Source organism: Arachis ipaensis, chromosome B3 (genome assembly GCF_059453495.1).
Source record: "Arachis ipaensis isolate K30076 ecotype BB chromosome B3, ASM5945349v1, whole genome shotgun sequence".
Taxonomy (NCBI): domain Eukaryota; kingdom Viridiplantae; phylum Streptophyta; class Magnoliopsida; order Fabales; family Fabaceae; genus Arachis; species Arachis ipaensis.
In genome coordinates, this window is record NC_142438.1 from 92,867,647 (window position 1) to 92,891,305 (window position 23,659).

General features: G+C 38.7%; 1 protein-coding gene and 1 non-coding gene across 2 annotated transcripts; one reads left to right on the top strand and one right to left on the bottom strand.

Annotated features, from left to right (window-relative positions):
- Nucleotides 1-10,487: 10,487 nt before the first annotated feature.
- LOC148571589 (small nucleolar RNA R71) lies at nucleotides 10,488-10,595 on the bottom strand. The gene has a single exon (XR_015908728.1). It is a non-coding gene; the product is annotated as a small nucleolar RNA R71 (small nucleolar RNA).
- Nucleotides 10,596-21,803: 11,208 nt separating this feature from the next.
- On the top strand, nucleotides 21,804-22,334 carry LOC148571590 (uncharacterized). The gene has a single exon (XM_088507291.1). The coding sequence runs from the start codon at nucleotides 21,804-21,806 to the stop codon at nucleotides 22,332-22,334; it is 531 nt and encodes a 176-aa protein (XP_088363417.1).
- Nucleotides 22,335-23,659: the final 1,325 nt, after the last annotated feature.

Consider the following 23,659-nt stretch of genomic DNA (forward strand, 5'->3'; position numbering starts at 1 on the left):
AGCCTATTTATCCTCAAGAATAATCAAATAATCACATGGGGAGGTGTTTGCTACAAAAAATGACAAGTCTTGATAAGAATCAAGTCAAGTCAACTCAAACAAATGCAAAGTATTAACAAGGAGCAAATACCTTATGATGTGATTGTATTGACTTAAAGATAATGACGAACAAGCAATTCCATTCAATTCACTAAATTCAATATGTACTTGTTAAAAGTTTCACCAAATAAGAGATAAAAAGTCAATTCTAAGTCAATTTGGTGCTAGCAACTCAAAGCATTAAACACCAAGTACATTATTGAAATTAGAACCATCCAACGGTGCACAATTCATAATTAGAATGCCAAACAAGGATATGGTCTAACACATATAGTCGCGACAACACATGCATTAAACAAAAAGTTCATCTAGGCCTTTAAACAAACATATGGAATGTAGTGCACGGATTCATCAATTCAAGCAAAAATTCAAACATCAACAACCCATAACTGAAAAATTGAACACTAGCAATGCAATAAACAGACAGATGATTAAGCAAACTTAAACTAAATGACCAAAATTAAATAAAGAAACCAAAAATTAAGCAAGCAACTAAAAATAACAAAGAAGATTAAAACAAGAAAAATAAAAAGATGGAGAATAGAAAAGAAAGGGATAGGCAATAGTGGCACTTGTAATAGCCACTGCGAGGCTCACGGCGACGGAGTTTCGCCGGAGAAGAGAAAAAAAAGAAGGGAGAAAAAGAAGGAATAAAGAATAAATAAAAGAAAGAAAGAACAGAAAAAGAAATAAAGAAATAGAGAAGAGAGAAGGGACCTGTGCGGACGCACAAGGTCGTGTGCAGATGCACGGGACGAAGAGAGGGGTGGTATGCGCGCGTTGCAGCGTGCGAGCGCTGCGAACAGAAGATGCATCGCAACTTGTGCGGACGCACAAGGTCACGTGCGGTCGCACAAAAGGGAGGAAAGGGGTTGGGTTCACATGCACAACCTGTGTGTGCGCTGCGACCAGAGGGGTCGCTACAAGCTGTGTGGGCGCACATAGCTATGCGCTCGCACAAGAGTCTTTTTTTTTTGTAAAAACGACCATGTGTGCGTACGAACAGGGAGGTGTGCGCACACACATAATCAAAATATGGTGGGGTGCGCACGCATGGAAGGTGCGAGCACTGCGAACAGAGCGTGCTACATCGTGTGTGCGGGTGCACACTTCTGTGCGTCCGCTCAGGAAGTGAAAAATAGGGGAAGTGTGCGTACGCACGAGGCTGTACGCACGCACAGAACTCTGTTTTTGCAATATTTTTAAAGCCTCTAAGGCACCAACCATGATATCAATCAAAGTTTTTCAGGCCCAAAACACATCATTCATCAAAAACACATGATCAAACATGAAATACAACTAATTTAAACCTAGGATGCAATCAAATTAAGCTAATTAAAGAGGCAAAATTCAATAAACAAAACTAAAAGAAAGATAGGTTGAAAAGATATTAGCATGGTGGGGTGTCTCCCACCTAGCACTTTAGTTTTAGGTCCTCAAGTTGGACTTTTGAGTGAAGCTTGTGTCATGGTGGCTTATGCTTCTACTGATCCTTGAGTTGCCACCCATGTTTGTTTTTCAAGAATCCTCCGGGATCCCAAACGAAGTACATCAAGCTCCCAAGCAACCTCAAGCAAGAGTTTGGGATTCAAAGTTGTTGGTTGTAGAGTTGTATGCCCGGATCCCACACTTTGGTTTCCCTATCACCCTCTTGTTGACCTTCACTTGTGCCTTTAGATGCTTTTGAGCACCCACTTGAGTGTTGAACTCCTCCAAAGTGGACCTTGCACCACTTGTTCCTTGAACTCCATTTCCAACCAACATTCAATTCTTCACCATTCAACACTCCAAGAAGCATTTTAAGTTGATAATCCGTTTCCAAGAGAGCAAATTGATGTGGGCCTATAAAGCTCATTGAAGCAATTGTTACCCACTCAATTTTTCCTTGGGGTGGAGTTATCCTTGCAAACTCTTGCATGTATGCCTCCACTTCTCGGATGATCACCTCTTCCTCACCATCCTTTTCCAGCTCTTACCCTTCTCTCTCAAAATCAAGAGAAAAGGGATCTTCTCGATCATTGAGGGGGTTGACCAAGGTGGACAAAAAATCATTGATGATGCAATCCACTTCTTGATCAAACTCCCTCAATTTTCTATTTACCTCTGCCGGTTCACTAGTTCTACCTTCCTCCACTTGTGACTCAAGCCTTGGCTCCTCTTCCTTTCCTTGAGGCTCCAAGTTCTCCTCTTCTTTTCACTCCTTACTTGATCTTCCACCTTCTTTAAGGGGGGTGGCTTGAGTGGTTAAGTGTAGTGAGGCCAAGCAGTTCAGCGCTTCGGCTATGGTAGCAACGAACTCCTTTTATGTCCTTCGAAACCCTTCTTGCTCTTGAAAGAATGCTTGAAGGTCTTGTTGTTCTTGGGGCAAGGGTTGGAAAACATTATATTGAGGTGGAAGAGAATGTTCAAAAGTTGGGAGGAAGGTTGTATATGTGGGAGGTGTGTCATGTGGGTGGGGATATTGAGGTGGTGTATAAGGGTGTGGTGGTTCATACGGTTGGTAACAAGGTGTATAGACATTTTAATTCCATGGAGGTGTATAGGGTGGTGCTTGAAGGTTTGGTGGTTGAGGGTTAGATAGGGGGTATCTTTCATATCCTTGGGCTTGATATTCATATCTTGTAAATTAATGCAGGTAAAGAGAAAGCAAGGTCAAAACTAGTGAAAATGCTATAAATGCAATAAAGAGCCTTGACTTGGGAATGAGAATCCAAGGATTCCTATCATTGCCATAACCACAACTATGGTAATTATGGAGAATCAATCTCGCCTAGTCAACCCCAACCATCGAGGAGTAAGTCAAGCTAGCATAATTGACCTTAATCCATAAGTCCTAGCTAACTTACCAAACTAGTTGATAAAAAGCTAGCGTCAATGGAAACAAGAGTCAACTAACTACCCAAGAATTACCACTAAATGTCGGACATTATGACTCTAGTATCCTAGGAACTCAAACCACAAGCCAAGGTGTGACAATCTACTCAAAATCTAAGGTTGGCATTTTCACAAACACCTTGTGTACATAAATGTAAAACATGGGAAATTGTAAAGAAAAATGAAAAAATATAACCAACTATCAACAAAACCAAATATAAACAAGCAAACAAGCATAAAGAAAGCATGAAACATTAAATTCATTAATCAAAACTTCAAGAACTCAAAATTGCAATTATAAACAAAGTGCTTGAACCAAAGGAAATGAAAATAAAGACAATGTAATTAAGGAGGAAATTAGAGTACTCACAATTAAAGATGATCAAAATCCAAAAGAAAAACTTCTATAAAATGCTACAGTGGAAATGGAAATTAAACCCTAAGAGAGCAAAGCTACTTTATTCCTACTGCTACTCCTAATGCATTTTCTATCTAATCTACCCTAATGAAAGCTTGTCTTCATATGTGTTGAATACCCCTTATATAGCACTCCAAATTCAGCCTCAAGCCTTCAAAATTTGGCCCAAAAGCACCCAGAAATCGTAAGGCACGCGTTTCATTAATGAAACAACGTGCAGGGACCTGTGCGGATGCACAGACATGTGCGTCTGCACACTCGGCTGAAAATTGACCTGTGAGTACGCACAGGTGCGTGTGTACGCACACATGGAAATTCTTGCTTGTGCGCGCGCACGAAGGGCTGTGCACACGCACACTTCGCTGTGTGTGTTTTTCCTTGTTTTCTTCATGTTTTCTCCCTTGTGCATGCTTTCTTCCACTTTTTCCCATCCATTCTCACCTCCAAGGCCTGAAATCACTCACAAACCATATCACGGCATTGAATAACATAAAAGTGGGATTAAATTGCTCTATTAAAGCACAAAATTGCATGTTTTCACATTTAGGATCAAATTAGGGACAAAACACAAAAGTATGCTATTTCGGTGCTTAAGTGTGAGTTCATGTGCTAGAATCCATCCAAATTGAGTCAAAATGTACCATCAAATATGGACTCATCAACCTGCATATGAAAAATAACAACAACATATGGAATGAGAACTGGAGGTTCTCAGTATGGTAACAGTGCCCAATGATGTAAGATGTAAGACTCTGGGACGCCGAAGGCAATCTTAGGACTTCACATCACATACGGATATTCAAGCTTAGAATAATATAAATAAATTAGGAACTTAAACCCTAAAAACCAGGTTATCTAAACTTAGGGGAATTCTAACTAATACTAATCGCACCGCTGTATCTCACAGCCATCGCCAACCTAACCTCCGTGCGATCCCATCGCCATCGCCTACCTAACATCCTCAACATCAAACAAACACAGATAATGCAGACAAGGAAATCACAGGTAGTATTCATATATATACAAGTAATTCAAGAAGCAAGTAGGCATGTTATACAATTAGGCAAACTCAAGTAAACAAAGCAAGCAAGCATATAGAAGATGCATATGATGAATGTCTGCCCTATTGGCTGTGATATCACATGTCGGTTATCGCCAAACCCGACTGAAAATCTGGTCGACAACTCCCGGATTAGTCTATCTATTGCGCATAAGGAGGAATAATTCCGAGGGATGAGTGCCCTACCACCTTCTCCTTTCAGAGGGAAATATTTCGAGGGAGCGTGTCCTACCACCTTCTTCTGGTTGTCGCATGATTCCGTGGGTTAGTGCCCTACCACCTTGCAATCAGAGAGAAGTCGCACTTTCAGGAAGAATAGTTCCGAGGGATAAGTGCCCTACTACCTTCTCCTTTCAGAGGGAAATATTCCGAGGGAGCGTGCCCTACCACCTTTCTCTGGTTGCGAGAAATATGAGTGAGAAGCCCAGCTTCAACCCTCACATCCGAATGTAGGAGAGAGATTGTCACAGCCCCTACGACAGAGAACAATACATATCATAATCACATAGGTCACTGCTCATAGCACACTTCCACTCATACTCATTCCATTAACCATATTCATTTTTTCCAAGTCCTCATCTCATAACAACTGTCATCAATTCATAACTTTTCGTTCTGAACTCACTAGTTTGTCAATCTCTCAATTCATATACCCTCCTTCATTCTCACTCTACCAAACCCATCCTCACTACACCAGAAACCTAAGCCTCCATTCTCTAACTTTCCAAAATACTACCAACTCAGACCTCCTAGGACCTTTTCCATGTTCTATTACCCTAAAATAAGCCCAAGAGTCTTAAAATGGTGTCACAGAAGCTTACAACCTTGTTGGGAAGGAAGAATAGTTGAAAACAAATGAAATTTGAGAAACAGGGCATGTGCGTTCGCACAGGGTGTGCCTGCGCATGCCCAGGAAATTTTGAAAGTGTGCGTACGCATAGGAGTGTGCGTACGCACAGGTATAAAAACTTGTAAGGTCTGTTTACTCGCACGGGGTGTGCTAGCGCTCCTAACAGACGACCTCTCCCGACTTGTGCGTGCGCACAAGGCTGTGCGTCCGCACAGGTTGCAATTCTTAATTGATGTGCGCCCGCACAAGCTGTGCTAACGCAGCAAGCAGTAAGCCTTTACCTGCCTGTGCGTATGCACAGGTCTGTGCATCTGCATAGAATGAAATTTTTGCAGGGTTGTGCGTGCGCACATATCAAAAATCATAAAATTCTGCAACTCTGCAGAATTTCAAATTTTGACACCAAAGTTTGAATGATCATAACTTCCTCCACAAAAATCCAAATTGTACAAACTTATTATAGATTTGAAGAGTTTTTAATGAACTTTAATTTAAATCAAATTTCAATAAATTTCAAAAACAGAGGCTCAAGTTATGATCCGTCAAAGTTAACAAAAAAATCCATTTTTACCAAAAATCACAAATCCTCAACTTCACCAAAATTCACAATTCAAGCCAAACTAATCATACCCCAAACAATAACAAAACAACATCAAGGTCCATACCAAATATTTATCAACCACTTCAACCATTCAATCATATAAACCATTTAATACTCACCTCTTCCAACTCTAAATTCAATCTATCATCACATCCAATTTCCTTAATACAACCATTCCAATTCTCAACAACCATAACAAATCTCATCATTCAATATCTCAATTTATCAACTCTTAAACAATCATCTCCACTTACCAACAACATCAATAGGCATTCATAATCATCAACCATATCACAAACCTTCATCAACAACAATAAGTCTCACATTCATTATCAACCTTCATAATAATTAAAATACCAATAATCATCATCAAATCATATAATCATTATCATTATTATTCTAACTCCTTCCACACAACACCACCACAACATCAATCAATACCCATCAACAACCCCAATCATCAATTTTTCTCATCAACATCATAATCAAACTCTAACATACACAACTCATAAAATTATCAACACAATTCACATGTCACTTACATAATTCAATCCACCATGTATTTAATTCAATCCTATCTTAAGGTCAACTAGCCTAAGTGTCCAGAAACATTACATATTACATAAAGAAAACTGAAACCATACCTTGGCCGATTCCTAAACGCTCCAAACACCAAAACGAAACCACCAAACTTGATGCAAAGCCTCAAACAACTCCAACAAACACCAAAGCTCAAACTAACAACACATATATCACTAAAATCAAAACCTAAGATATATAAAATAACTAAACACAAGGGTTTAGTGAAACCTTACCTTACCCAACAAGATTAGGGGTAAAATCTAATAATTACCCGCTACTAGAGATCATTGATGAGCGGATAATTATACGCTTTTTGGCATTGTTTTTAGTATGTTTTTAGTATATTTTAATTAGTTTTTATTATATTTTTATTAGTTTTTAAATAAAAATCACTCTTCTGGACTTTACTATGAGTTTGTGTATTTTTCTGTGATTTTAGGTATTTTTTGGCTGAAATTGAGGGACCTGAGCAAAAATCTGATTCAGAGGCTGAAAAAAAGGACTGCAGATGCTGTTAGATTCTGACCTCCCTGTACTCGAAGTGGATTTTCTGGAGCTACAGAAGCCTAATTGGCGCGCTCTCAATTGCGTTGGAAAGCAGACATCCTGGGCTTTCCAGCAATATATAATAGTCTATACTTTGCCCAAGATTTGATGGCCCAAACTGGCGTTCCAAGTCAGCTCAAGAATTATGGCGTTTAACTCCAAAACTGGCACAAAAGCTGGAGTTAAACGCCCAAACTGGCACAAAAGCTAGCGTTTAACTCCAAGAAAAGTCTCTACACATGGAAGCTTCAATTCTCAGCCCAAGCACACACCAAGTGGGCTCGGAAGAAGATTTCTGCATTAATTACTGATTTCTGTAAACCCTAGGCTACTAGTTTTCTATAAATAGGACCCTTTGCTATTGTATTTTGATCTTTTACTCATACTTGGATAGACCTTTTCACGTTTGGGGGCTGGCCTCACGGCCATGCCTAGACTTCTTGTTCTTATGTATTTTCAACGGTGGAGTTTCTACGCACCATAGATTAAGGTGTGGGAGCTCTGCTGTTCTTCATGAATTAATACAATTACTATTGTTTTTCTATTCAACTCAAGTCTATTTCTTCTCCAAGATATTCATTCGCACCCAAGAACATGATGAATGTGATGAGTATATGACACTCATCACCATTGTCACCTATGAACGCGTGACTGACAACCACTTCTATTCTATATGCAAACAAGCTTGAAGGCGTATCTCTTGGGTTTCTAATCTAACATTGGAACCTTCGTGGTATAGGCTAGAATTATTGGCGGCCATTCCTGAGATCCGGAACGTCTAAACCTTGTCTGTGGTATTCTGAGTAGGATCTAGGAAGGGATGACTGTGACGAGCTTCAAACTCGTGATTATGGGGCGTGTGACAGACGCAAAAGGATTAATGGATCCTATTTCGACATGATCGAGAACCGACAGATGATTAGCCGTGCGGTGACAGCGCATTTGGAATGTTTTCACTAAAAGGACAGGAAGTAGCCATTGACAATGGTGATGCCCAACATAAAGCTTTCCATGGAAAGAAGTATGAATGATTGGAAGAAGGCAATAGGAAAGCAGAGGTTCAGGAGGAACAAAGCATCTTCATACGCTTATCTGAAATTCCAACCAAAGAACTACATAAGTATCTCTATCCTTATTTTATGTTTTATTTATCTTTTAATTATCAATTCTCCATCACCATCTAAATTCGCCTGACTGAGATCTACAAGGTGACCATTGCTTTCTTCAAGCCGATAGTCTCTGTGGGATCGACCCTTACTCACGTAAGGTATTACTTGGACGATCTAGTGCACTTGCTGGTTAGTTGTGCGGAATTGTGACAAAGTGTGATTCACGTTTGAGAGCTCCAAGTCTTTGGCGCCATTGTTGATGATCACAATTTCGTGCACCAAGTTTTTGGCGCCGTTGTCGGGGATTGTTCGAGTTTGAACAACTGACGGTTCATCTTGTTGCTTAGATTAGGTACTTTTCAGAATTTTTAAGAATGAATTCTAGAGTTTCAAGGTGATGTTCTTATCATCACAAAAGCTGGTTGATTCTCATCAATTTAGCTGCTGAATGTAATGTCCTGCTGACGCCTGGCCAAACATGTCTAATCTTTTTAGACTGAAGCTTTAGACTAACATTGCATGATTCCTGGAATTCTTATTAAAAGTTTTGATTCTCTTTATTTTCTTTTCCATATAAGTTTTGAAAATCACAAAAAAAAAATTTATAAAATCATAAAAATCAAAAATATTTTATGTTTCTTGTTTGAGTCTAGTATCAATGTTTAAGTTTGGTGTCAATTGCATTCTTCTTGCATTTTTTGAAAATATGCAATATGTTCTTCATTAATCTTCAAGTTGTTCTTGATGATTTCATTGCTCTGATCTTTAAATTCTCTTGTTTTGTGTGTTTTGTTGTTTCTCATATGCATTCTCAATTTGTTAGTGTCTCTTATATGAAAATATTTAAGTTTGGTGTCTTGCATGCATTGTTTATTTGATCTTAGTTGCAATTTTTATTGTTTCTCATCATTAAAAATCCAAAAATATTTTCAAAATTGTGTCTTTTCAAGTCAATAATACAGAAAATTGAAGATTCAGAACATTCAGCAGAGGAATCAAACAAAAAAAGCTGGGCGTTCAAAACGCCCAGTGAAGAAGGAAAACTAGCGTTTAAACGCCAGCCAGGGTACCTGGCTGGGCGTTTAACGCCCAAAAAGGTAGGATTTTGGGCGTTAAACGCCAGAATGGATGCCATTCTGGGCGTTTAATGCCAGGATGACACTAGAGGGAAGATTTTGTTTTTAATTCAAATTTTTTCAAATCTTCATAATTTTTCAAAATCAAATCTTTTTCAAATCATATTTTTTTTCAATCATATCTCTTCAAAATCAATTTCTTTCTATTTTTTTTATTTATTACTATTTTCGAAAATTAATGATTTACTTCAAAAATTTTCAAGTTGTTACTTGCCTATTAAGAAAGGATCAAACTTTAATTTTAAAACTTTCTCTTTTTAGTTTGATCTTCAATCATATCTTCTCAATCATATCTTTTCAATCACATCTTTTTCAAAATTAACTCTCAATCATATCTTTTTGATTTCTAATTTCAAAATCTTTTTCAAAAATCACTTAATTTCTTTCCCAATCTTAATTTTCGAAAATATCAATCAAATTTTCAAAATTTCTTTTAATTATTTCAAAATCTTTTACTTTAATTTTCGAAAATTCTTCCCCTCTTCTCACATCCTTCTATTTAAAGGACTAACACTCCTCCTCAAGGTACAATTCGAACTCCCTCCTTCTTTGTATGTTCGAATTCTCTTCTGTCCACCTCCTCCTTCTATTCTTCTTTTCCTCTGACACCTCAAGGAATCTCTATACTGTGACATAGAGGATTCCCTACTTTCTTGTTCTCTTCTCTTTCATATGAGCAGGACCGAAGATAAAAGCATACTTGTTCAAGCTGATCCTGAACCTGAAAGGACCTTGAAGAGAAAGCTAAGAGAAGCTAAAGAACAATTCTCTTTAGAGGGTCTAACAGAGCTTTTCAAGGAAGAAGAAACCATGGCAGCCGAAAACAACAATGCCAACAATGCAAGGAAGGTGCTTGGTGACTTTACTGCACCTACTCCCGACTTCTATGGGAGAAGCATCTCAATCCCTGCCATTGGAGCAAACAACTTTAAGCTTAAGCCTCAATTAGTTTCTCTAATGCAACAGAATTGCAAGTTTCATGGACTTTCATTGGAAGATCCTCATCAGTTCTTAGCTGAATTCTTGCAAATCTGTGACATTGTCAAGACCAATGGGGTTGACCCTGAAGTCTACAAACTTATGCTTTTTCCTTTTGCTGTAAGAGACAGAGCTAGGACATGGTTGGATTCACAACCTAAAGAAAGCCTGAACTCTTAGAAAAAGCTAGTTAATGCCTTCTTGGCAAAGTTCTTTCCACTTCAAAAATTGAGCAAGCTTAGAGTGGAAGTCCAAACCTTCAGACAGAAGGAAGGATAATCCCTCTATGAAGCATGGGAAAGATACAAGCAATTGATCAGAAGATGTCCTTCTGACATGCTTTCTAAATGGAGTATCATAGGTATTTTCTATGATGGTCTGTCTGAACTATCCAAGATGTTATTGGATAGCTCTGCTGGAGGATCTCTTCATCTGAAGAAGACACCTGCAGAAGCTCAGGAACTCATTGAAATGGTTGCAAATAACCAATTCATGTACACTTCTGAAAGAAATCCTGTGAATAATGGGATAGCTCAGAAGAAAGGAGTTCTTGAGATTGATACTCTGAATGCCATATTGGCTCAGAATAAAATATTGACCCAACAAGTTAATATGATTTCTCAGAGTCTGTCTGGAATGCAAGTAGCAACAGGCAATACTAAGGAAGCTTCCTCTGAAGAAGAAGCTTATGATCCTGAGAACCCAGTAATGGAAGAGGTGAATTACCTGGGAGAACCCTATGGAAACACCTATAATCCTTCGTGGAGAAATCATCCAAATCTCTCATGGAAGGATCAACAGAGACCCCAACAAGGTTTCAACAACAATAATGGTGGAAGAAACAGGTTTAGCAATAGCAAGCCTTTTCCATCATCTTCTCAGCAACAGACAGAGAATTCTAAGCAAAGCCACTCTGACTTAGCAACCATTGTCTCTGATTTAATCAAAACCACTCAAAGTTTCATGACTGAAACAAGGTCCTCCATTAGAAATTTGGAGGCACAAGTGGGTCAACTGAGTAAGAAAATTACTGAACTCCCTCCTAGTACTCTCCCAAGCAACATAGAAGAGAATCCAAAAAGAGAGTGCAAGGCCATAACCACAACCCACACGGCCGAACCTGGAGAGGAGGAAGAGGCAGTGATCTCCACTGAGGAAGACCTCAATGGACGTCCACTGACCTCCATGGAGTTCCCTAAAGAGGAACCATGGGAATCTGAGGCTCACACTGAGACCATAAAGATTCCATTGAATTTACTTCTGCCATTCATGAGCTCTGATGAGTATTCTTCCTCTGAAGAGGATGAAGATGTTACTAAAGAGCAAGTTGCTAAGTACCTTGGAGCAATCATGAAGCTAAATGACAAGTTATTTGGTAATGAGACTTGGGAGGATGAACCTCCATCGCTCATCAAAGAACTGGATGACTTGACTACGCAGAAATTACCTCTGAAGAGACAAGACCCTGGAAAATTCTCAATCCCTTGTACCATAGGCACCATGACCTTTGAGAAGGCTCTTTGTGACCTAGGGTCAAGCATAAACCTCATGCCTCTCTCTGTAATGGAGAAGCTAGGAATTCTTGAGGTACAAGCTGCAAGAATCTCATTAAAGATGGCAGACAATTCAAGAAAATAAGCTTATAGACTTGTAGAGGATGTCTTGGTAAAGGTTGAAGGCCATTACATCCTTGCTGATTTCATAATCCTAGAGACTAGGAAGTGTATGGATGAATCCATCATCCTTGGCAGACCCTTCCTAGCCACAGCAAAAGCTGTGATTGATGTTGATAGAGGAGAGTTGATCATTCAAGTGAATGAAAACTCCCTTGTGTTTAAAGCTCAAGGATATCCCTCTGTCACCATGGAGAGGAAGCATGAAGAACTTCTCTCAATACAGAGTCAAACAGAGCCCCCACAGTCAAACTCTAAAGTTTGGTGTTGGGAGGCCACAACCAAACTTTAAGTTTGGTGTTGAACCCCCACACTCAAACTCTAAGTTTGGTGTTGGGAGGTTCTAACATTGCTCTAAACATCTGTAAGGCTCCATGAGAGTCCACTGTCAAGCTATTGACATTAAAGAAGCGCTTGTTGGGAGGCAACCCAATCTTTACTTATCTATGTTAAATTTCTATTTTCTTTTGTTATTTTATGTTTTCTGTAGGTTGATGATCATGAGAAGTTACAAAAACAATTGAAAAAGCAAAAACAGAAGGAACAACAGAATGAAAAACAGAACATCCTGGAGGAGAAACTTACTGGCGTTTAAACGCCAGTAAGGGTAGCAGAATGAGCGTTAAATGCCCATTCTGGCACCATTCTGGGCGTTTAACGCCAGAAATGAGCACCAGACTGGCGTTTAACGCCAGGAATGGGCAAGAAGCTGGCGTTAAACGCCAGAAATGGGCAGCAGCCTGGCGTTTAACACCAGGATTGGAAGCAAGAGGCGTTTTGCACGCCACATGGTGCAGGGATGAGAAATCCTTGACACCTCAGGATCTGTGGACCCCACAGGATCCCCACCTACCCCACCTCTCTCTCTCTTCTTCACCCATTCACCAATCACCTCAATATCTCTTCCCCAAAAAACCCTCACCTATCAAATCCCACCATTCTCTTCACCATTCACATCCATCCTTCATATCACTCTACCTACCTCACCATTCAAATTCAAACCACTTTACCACCCAAACCCACCCTATATGGCCGAACCCAAACCCCCATCTCCACTCCTATATAAATCTATCTTTACTCCTTCATTTTCACACAACCTAAACACTACCCATCTCCCTTGGCCGAAACACAAAGCCCCCTCCATCTCCTCTATTTCTTCTTCTTCTACTCTCTTCTTTCTTCTTTTGCTCGAGGACGAGCAACCTTCTAAGTTTGGTATGGTAAAAGCTAAAGCTTCTTTTGTTTTTCCATAACCATTAATGGCACCAAAGACTGGAGAAACCTCTAGAAATAGGAAAGGGAAGGCAAAAGCTTCCACCTCCGAGTCATGGAAGATGGAGAGATTCCTCTCAAGGGTCCATCAAGACCACTTCTATGAAGTTGTGGCCAAGAAGAAGGTTCCCCGAGGTCCCTTTTAAGCTCAAAAAGGGCGAATATCCGGAGATCCGACATGAGATTCGAAGAAGAGGTTGGGAAGTTCTCACCAACCCCATTCAACAAGTCGGAATCTTAATGGTTCAAGAGTTCTATGCCAATGCATGGATCACCAAGAACCATGATCAAAGTGTGAACCCGGACCCCAAGAATTGGCTTACAATGGTCCGAGAGAAATACTTGGATTTTAGTCCGGAAAATGTAAGGTTGGCATTCAACTTGCCCATGATGCAAGGAGATGCACACCCCTACACTAGAAGGGTCAACTTTGATCAAAGGTTGGACCAAGTCCTCACGGACATATGTGAAGAGGGCGCTCAATGGAAGAGAGATTCAAGAGGGAAGCTGGTTCAACTAAGAAGGCATGACCTCAAGCCCATGACTAGGGGATGGTTGGAGTTCATCCAACGCTCAATCATTCCTACTAGCAACCGATCTGAAGTTACTATAGACCGGGCTATCATGATTCATAGCATCATGATTAGAGAGGAAGTAGAAGTTCATGAGGTTATATCCCAATAACTCTACAAGGTGGCAGACAAGTCCTCCACTCTGGCAAGGTTAGCCTTCCCTCATCTCATTTGTCACCTCTGCAATTCAGCTAGAATTGACATAGAGGAAGACATCCTCATTGATGAGGACAAGCCCATCACTAAGAAAAGGATGGAGCAAGTGAGAGAACCTCACCAAGAGCATGAGGAATTTCCTCATCATGAAATCCCTGAGATGCCTCAAGGGATGCAATTTCCTCCACAAAACTATTGGGAGCAAATCAACACCTCCCTAGGAGAATTAAGTTCCAACATGGGACAACTAAGGGTGGAGCACCAAGAGCATTCTATCCTCCTCCATGAAATTAGAGAAGACCAAAGAACCATGAGAGAGGAGCAACAAAGGCAAGAAAGAGACATTGAGGAGCTCAAGCACTCCATAAGATCTTCAAGAGGAAGAACAAGCCGCCATCACTAAGGTGGACCCGTTCTTTAATTTCCTTGTTCTTTATTTTCTGTCTTTTGAAAATTGTGCTTTATGTTTATGTTTGTGTCTTTATTACATGATCATTAGTGTCTTAGTGTCTATGCCTTGAAGCTATGAAAATGAATCTATCACCTTTCTTAAATGAAAAATGTTTTTAATTGAAAAAGAAAAAGAAGTGCATGAATTTCGAATTTTAAAACAGTTTAATTATTTTGATGTGGTGGCAAGACTATTGTCTTTCTGAATGAATGCTTGAACAGTGCATATTTTTGAATTTGATTGTTTATGAATGTTAAAATTGTTGGCTCTTGAAAGAATGATGGGAAAAGGAGAAATGTTATTTGATGATCTGAAAAATCATAAAATTGATTCTTGAAGCAAGAAAAAGTAGTGAAAAGCTTGCAGAAAAAAAAAAAGAAAAGAAAAGAAAAGCAAGCAGAAAAAGCCAATACCCCTTTAAACCAAAAGGCAAGGGTGATAAAAAGGATCCAAGGCTTTGAGCATCAGTGGATAGGAGGGCCCACAGGAATAAAATATTGGCCTAAGCGGCTAAACCAAGCTGTCCCTAACCATGTGCTTGTGGCGTGAAGGTGTCAAGTGAAAACTTGAGACTGAGCGGTTAAAGTCGAGGTCCAAAGCAAAAAGAAGAGTGTGCTTAAGAACCTTGGACACCTCTAATTGGGGACTCTAGCAAAGCTAAGTCACAATCTGAAAAGGTTCACCCAGTTATGTGTTTGTGGCATTTATGTATCCGATGGTAATACTGGAAAACAAAGTACTTTGGGCCACGGCCAAGACTCATAAAGTAGCTTTGTTCAAGAATCAACATACTTAACTAGGAGAATCAATAACACTATCTGGATTCTGAGTTCCTATAGATGCCAATCATTCTGAACTTCAAGGAATAAAGTGAGATGCCAAAACCGTTCAGAAGCAAAGAGCTAAAAGCCCCGCTCATCTAATTAATAGTGATCTTCATAGATGTTTTTGGAATTCATTGTATATTCTCTTCTTTTTATCCTATTTGATTTTTAGTTTCTTGGGGACAAGCAACAATTTAAGTTTGGTGTTGTGATGAGCGGATAATTTATACGCTTTTTGGCATTGTTTTTAGTATATTTTTAGTATATTTTAATGAGTTTTTATTATATTTTTATTAGTTTTTAAATAAAAATCACTCTTCTAGACTTTACTATGAGTTTGTGTGTTTTTCTGTGATTTCAGGTATTTTTTGGCTGAAATTGAGGGACCTGAGCAAAAATCTGATTCAGAGGCTGAAAAAGGACTGCAGATGCTATTGGATTCTGACCTCCCTACACTCGAAGTGGATTTTCTGGAGCCACAGAAGCTCAATTGGCGTGCTCTCAATTGCGTTGGAAAGTAGACATCCTGGGCTTTCCAGCAATATATAATAGTCTATACTTTGCCCGATATTTGATGGCCCAAACCGGCGTTCCAAGTCAGCTCAAGAATTCTGGCGTTTAACTCCAAAACTGGCACAAAAGCTGGAGTTAAACGCCCAAACTGGCACAAAAGCTGGCGTTTAACTCCAAGAAAAGTCTCTACACATGGAAGCTTCAATGCTCAGCCCAAGCACACACCAAGTGGGTCCGGAAGAAGATTTCTGCATTAATTACTGATTTCTGTAAACCCTAGGCTACTAGTTTTCTATAAATAGGACCCTTTGCTATTGTATTTTGATCTTTTACTCATACTTGGATAGACCTTTTCACGTTTGGGGGCTGGCCTCACGGCCATTCCTAGACTTCTTGTTCTTATCTATTTTCAACGGTGGAGTTTCTACACACCATAGATTAAGGTGTGGAGCTCTGCTGTTCTTCATGAATTAATACAATTACTATTGTTTTTCTATTCAACTAAAGTCTATTTCTTCTTCAAGATATTCATTCGCACCCAAGAACATGATGAATGTGATGATTATGTGACACTCATCACCATTCTCACCTATGAACGCGTGACTGACAACCACTTCCATTCTATATGCAAACAAGCTTGAATGCGTATCTCTTGGGTTTCTAATCTAAGATTGAAACCTTCGTGGTATAGGCTAGAATTATTGGCGGCCATTCCTGAGATCCAAAACGTCTAAACCTTGTCTGTGGTATTCTGAGTAGGATCTGGGAAGGGATGACTGTGACGAGCTTCAAACTCGCGATTGTGGGGCGTGTGACAGACGCAAAAGGATCAATGGATCCTATTCCGACATGATCGAGAACCGACAGATGATTAGCCATACGGTGACAGCGCATTTGGAACGTTTTTACTGAGAGGACGGGAAGTAGCCATTGACAACGGTGATGCCCAACATAAAGCTTGCCATGGAAAGGAGTATGAATGATTGGAAGAAGGCAATAGGAAAGCAGAGGTTCAGGAGGAACAAAGCATTTTCATACGCTTATCTGAAATTCCAACCAAAGAATTACATAAGTATCTCTATCTTTATTTTATGTTTTATTTATCTTTTAATTATCAATTCTCCATCACCATCTGAATTCGCCTTACTGAGATCTACAAGGTGACCATAGCTTGCTTCAAGCCGACAGTCTCCGTGGGATCCACCCTTACTCACGTAAGGTATTACTTGGACGACCCAGTGCACTTGCTGGTTAGTTGTGCAGAATTGTGACAAAGTGTGATTCACGTTTGAGAGCTCCAAGTCTTTGGCGCCATTGTTGATGATCACAATTTCGTGCACTAATCACCTAAACAAGCAAAATCACCAAAATTGCTAAGAAACCAAACCCAAAACGTGCAGGAACTTAGAGCTAGAAACTGGATCATGAAGAGAGAAATCTTACCAGATTTCTTTAGATAGAAAGGAAGAGCTTGTCAATCGGAGCTCCGTAGCTCAAGTTGTGGCTCCCGAAAGTGGAGGATGAATAGTGCTCCCATGGCTTCTCTTCTCTCTTCTCTCATAACCGAACTCCCTCTCTCTCTTTAATGAAAATGAGCTGAAAGCTCATTAAAGGAGACTTATATAAGTTGGGCTTGGGCCTAACTTGGGCCCGGTCCAATCCGTTAGCATTTTTAGCCCGTTCGGCCCAACTTTGGGCCAAACCTTTAACACTAACGGCCGGTTTTCCATTCCTAATATGTTTCTAGGATTTTCGACTGTTTTCACTTTTTCTCGCACAGAACCGGGCAGACTTAAATAGGTTTGACCGGTTCAACTGCCGGTTCGCCGTTTTTCACAGAAAATACATTTTCTGACTCGGAAAGACCTACTGAGTCCAAAAATCATATTTAAATCCCCAAATTATCATTCTAACTTTTGTGAAACTTAATTTGGGTATTTAAATTATTTTATTCGTAAAAAACTCAATTTTTACACATTGTGTTTGATTTAGGGCACAAATTGAGAAATTTGGGATACTAGGGTTTAAATTAAGAATTTTTAGAATTAGGGTAATATATATATATATATATATATATATATATATTTATATAAGTAATATAATAATTTTTACAAAATATTTGAGATCAAATAACAATTTAGGATTTGAATATAATACTGTAAAGATTATTTTTGGAGTATATAAAATTTTATTTACTAATATATCATTGACGTCAAATAATTATTTTTAATTTAAATTATAAAATGAACGTACTAGTCATATTTTATAAAATACACTTTTAATCCAAGAATATCAATTATTTAGATTATACGATGTAATTTTTTATTATTTCGCTATTACCAAAACTTTAGTTTCAATTTGTATAAAATAATTAATTATAATAAAAATTGTACATAACTATTAATTATCTTAAACTTAAAGTATTTATAAAAATCAATTTAATCATTTCTAACAAATTAATCTCTAAGAGTTTAATTTAATAAAATAAATCATAATTTATTCATAATACAAATTCCTTAAATTAAATTACCTAACACTTCCATTATTTAGTTTTAATTTCAAATTACATGAAATAACCAATTATAAAAATTATATAAGATTATTAACTAACTTAACTCCATATATTATTAATAAAACTAATTTAATTACTCTTAAAAGATTAGTTTATAAAAATAAGAAGTTCAAAATAAAATAAGTCACAATTTATTTATATAATTATTTGAAATTATTTTTATTGGTATTATTTAATTTGTATAATTATTTAAACAATATTAGAAAATTATTGTAATGGTTGTAAAACCGTTATTTAAAATAGTCAAAGAGAATGGTTTTATTTTTTTACTATAGCGTAATAAAAAATTAAACTTCAACAGCAACACTATAAAAATCGTTGTCTAAGACCATCTAATTGAACGATTTTAAAGTGTAGCATTTTGGCAACGGTTTTTATGCGTTTCTTTTGTACAATTATTTAAACAACAATAAAAAACTGTTGCTTAAATACAAATCATGGTAATGGTTGTAAAACCGTTCTTTAAAATAGTCAAAGAAAACGGTTTTAATTTGTTGCTATAAAATAATGAAAAATTGAATTCAACAATAACACTATAAAAAATCGTTGTCTTAACCTATCTAAGAGAACGATTTTAAGGTGTTACAAAATTTGGCGTTAGCCAAAGGCCTTATTTGTTATAGTGGTACTATCAACAAGGCGGTAACTATAATCAAGGTGGTAACTACAATCAAGGTTGCCAAGACAATTCCAACCAAGGATGGAGAGACAACTACAACCAAGAAGGCAGAGACAATGGTGGAAATTAAAGGTGGAATAATAACTACCAACAAAACCCTCTGCACCAACAACAAAACCAAGGCTAAAGATACCAAACCACCTCACCAAAGGCAAGCTCAAGAACCTCAACTCAACCAATCACAAGTCCCCCAAATTACCTACCCTCCTTCTTCCTCCATGATGCATGAAAATTTGTATTGCTACAAATTTCCTTCGGCAAGTACACCGAATTGTCATCAAGTAAAAACTCACAGTAGAGTAAGGTCGAATCCCACAGGGATTGATTGGTTGAGCAACTTTAATTAGAGGAGTATTCTAGTTGAACTAAGAAAAATTGGGTTGAGAATTGCAGAAAGTAAAATGGTGGGAAAGGTAAATAACAAGAAATGTAAATAACAGAAAGTAAATTGCAGAATATAAAGTGCAAAAGGTAAATTACAGAAACTTAAATGGGAATGGGGCTGATTAGCTTAAATGTAAACAGCAGAATCTAAAGAGAATGGGAAAGATCAGAAGTGGGGGAGTTCATTGGGCTTAGGATATGTTGCATTCTCTGGATCAAGTTCATTCTCATTTCTTCCTCAATCCATGCATTCATTGATCTCTTGGCAATCGTAGGTGATTGAATCCCAATTCCTTGGCAATTCAATCTCTCTAAGCTTCAAAAATTGCCCAATTCCTTGATCTAATTACTCATGGAAAGAGATAAAGTATGATCACTGATTATACCACATATTTTTCTAGATCAAAGTATTGGTAGGATTATATGTCACCATATCCATCCAACCCCCAACCCAGTCCAACATGAGAAAGCATTTCTAGCATGATTTCCTCATTCCTGTTCCAAGGTTCAGAGGAAATCCAAGTATGAGCAATTTCTCTTCCGAGACAATTGCTCAATTGAATGAAGATCGAAAGCTTTCAAGCAAATCAAGAGAATGGAAAGATGAAGAAGAATGAAAACTACAATTGATCTATTGAATTACAACAGAGCTCCCTAACCCAATGAAGAGGGGTTTAGTTGTTCATAGCTCTGGGAATGGAAATTGAAAATGAAAAGTGCATTTCAAAAGTAAACTGAATTACAGAGAAAGTAAAAATACAGAGTGTTTACAATCTTGGAAACACAGGTGCCAATCTCCTTTTTTCTAGTTCAAAACTACCCCTATATATACTACTTCTATGATCTTTAGTTCCCTCTGCAAGTCTCTGGATGTGGGCCTTTAAGCATAGTTGAAGCAGTTACAATCTCAGTGGGCTTAGCTCAGCTTGCTAGAAGAGTTTGAGTAAGGTAACTATCACGTTAGTCAGGCCGTTAGTATGGTTAACGTCAAGTGTAAAATCCTGGTTCGAAGATGTTAGTGACGCTAACTTGGTCACTAACGTCCCCAAACTCTTTGAAGTCACGTTAACCCCACCGTTAGTGGCACTAACCTGGCCACTAACGTAGCTTTCCTAACCATGATCATGTTAATGGTGTTAACTACACCATTAATGTTAAATTCATCTCTTCTTCCACATTAATAGCCCACATTAGTGGTGTTAACGTGTCCATTAATGTGTGCATACCTTGGCTCGAAGACATTAGTGGTGTTAACTTCACCACTAACGTTGCAAACTTCCTCTTGTTTTACATTAGTGCCCACGTTAGTGGCACTAACATGGCCACTAACGCGGGCTTCTTGGCCATTCCCAACATTAGTGGTGAAGTTAACACCACTAACGTTGCAAAGTCCCCTTCCTTCTATGTTAGTGCCCACGTTAGTGGCACTAACGGGGCCACTAACGTGGGCTTAAATGACCTTGAAAGACGTTAGTGGTGCTAACTTCGACACTAACATTGCAAGCCTTCCCTTTCTCTACGTTAATGGCCACGTTAGCGACACTAACGTGGCCACTAATGTGGCTCTTCTCTGCTTCTTCTTACCTGAAATCAAATAAACAAAGTGCATCAAAGTCTTGCTTTTGATCATGAGATGATGCATCATGCATTATATCATTCAATTCTTGCATTATTCTCATGAATTTATTTAGAATTTATAATGTTTGCTAGGATCAAGGTGTGGATGCATATTCAACCAAATACTTGCTTATTTCCTAAGAAAGTGCATGAAACTAACCTAAAGCATACAAAAAATGGCTAGTAAAACTAGCCAAGATGCCTTGGCATTACTCCAACCAAGATGAAACACTCCGTTCTATTCTTCAAGGACAAAAAGAGCTTCAAACTTCACTTACCTCTAGCCTCACCGGTCTTACCTCCACTCTCCAAGCTCTTATATCCCGTATGGAACCACTCTCTACCTCCAATACTCAACCTTCAAGCTCTAGTGCACTTCCCTCTCAATATTTACCCAACCCCAAGGGTGGAATCAATGCCATCACTTTGAGGTCCGGCACTACATTGCAAGAGAGAAGTCCCGAGGAGCCAAGCTCAAGATAAGCCACTCAAGATGAAGATGTTATTGAGGTAGAAGATGTGGAAGACGAGGATGAGGTGCAAAAGGCAGTTGAAGAAGAAGTTTCTCAACCATGGATTGGAGTTTCTAAGGAAGACAATGTCTTAAAAGAAGCCATTCCCATTCCTTTTCCTCACCTAGCTAGGAGGACTAAAAAGCAAGTGGAGCTCGATCCCAAGATGGTGGATATCTTTTAAAAGGTTGAGGTAACTATCCCCCTTTTTGATGCTATTCATCAAGTTCCTAAGTATGCTAAGTTTTTGAAGGATTTGTGCATGAATAAGGAAAAGATCCATGATTTAGAAACTATTCCTTTGGGTAGCTCGATTTCTGCTTCGATGGGTGCTATACCGGAGAAATATGGTGATCCCGATCCTTGTATGGTAACTTGCACAATAAGTGGTATGCAGTTTGTGGATTGCATGTGTGACTCATGCGCTTGTGTTAACATTATGCCATTATCTGTATATGATGCTTTGAAGCTTCCACCGTTGAAAAGGTCGGCTGCCCGTTTTGTTTTGGCGGATAAGAGCATAATCTCGGTAGTTGGCATTGTGGAAGACGTCTTGGTGACCATTAAGGGGTTGATTTTTTCTATTTATTTCTACATTCTTGAGATACCCCCTAATGACTCAGAAAGACCATTATCTATCTTTCTTGGGAGGCCGTTCTTGAAGACCTCTCGGTTTAAATTGGATTCCTTCTCGGGTACATACTCCTTTGAGATTGATGGAAGAGCAGTGAGTTTCAACCTTGATGAAGCTGTGAAGCATCCACCAGAAGACCACTCTATCTTCCAGTGTGATATTATTGATGAAATTGTGGCCGAAGTCCACCAGGATAAAGTTGATGAGAAGAACATGGTTTAAGGTGCAAGTGTGGGGAAGCCCCCTGAGTATACTGAAGACACCTTGCCACCTCCAATGGTTCTAGATGATCAGGTGCCAAGCCATGAGCTGACTATGAAGTTAAAGCCCCTTCCACTTCACCTCAATAATGCTTATCTTGAAGATAATCAAAAGCTCCCAGTGATTATTGCAAAGGAGCTTACTTCCCAACAAGAGGAGCGACTGCTTAATGTACTGAGAAGAAACAATAAAGCTATTGGGTGGAGTTTGGTGGACATAGTTGGTATAAGCCCTCAAGTTTGTGAGCATCGTATTTTTCTAGAAGAGGGAGCCAAGGCTATCCGTTAACCCCAAAGGCGGTTGAACACAACAATTCTAGAAGTTGTGAAGAAGGAAGTGACTCGATTGCTTGAAGTCGACATTATCTATCCAATCTCGGATAGTGAGTGGGTTAGTCTAGTACAAGTTGTCCCAAAGAAGTCCAGCATTACAACAGTGAAGAACGAGAATGGGGAACTCATGGTTACAAGGGTGCAGAATTCCTGGAGAGTGTGTGATGAGCGGATAATTTATACGCTTTTTGGCATTGTTTTACATAGTTTTCAGTATAATTTAGTTAGTTTTTAGTATATTTTTATTAGTTTTTATATAAAAATTACATTTCTGGACTTTACTATGAGTTTGTATGTTTTTCTGTGATTTCAGGTAATTTCTGGCTAAAATTGAGGGACTTGAGCAAAAATCAGATTCAGAGGTTGAAGAAGGACTGCAGATGTTGTTGGATTCTGACCTCCCTGAACTTAAAGTGGATTTTTTGGAGCTACATGAGTCTAAATGGCGCGCTCTCAATTGCGTTGGAAAGTAGACATCCAGGGCTTTCCAGAAATATATAATAGTCCATACTTTGCTCGAGTTTAGACTATGCAAACTGGCGTTCAACTACAGCTCTCTGCCCTATTCTGGAGTTAAACGCCAGAAACAGGTTGCAAAGCAGAGTTAAACGCCAAAAATAGGTTACAAACTGGCGTTTAACTCCAAGAAATACCTCTACACGTGAAAGCTTCAATGCTCAGCCCAAGCACATACCAAGTGGGCCCGGAAGTGGATTTCTGCATCATTTACTTATTTTTGCAACCCTAGTAACTAGTTTAGTATAAATAGAACTTTTTACTATTGTGTTAGACATCTTTTGATCATGTTTTGATGATTGAACCCTCTTTGGGAGGCTGGCCATTCGGCCATGCCTGGACCATTATCACTTATGTATTTTCAACGGTAGAGTTTCTACACACCATAGATTAAGGTGTAGAGCTCTGCTGTTCCTCATGAATTAATGCAAAGTACTA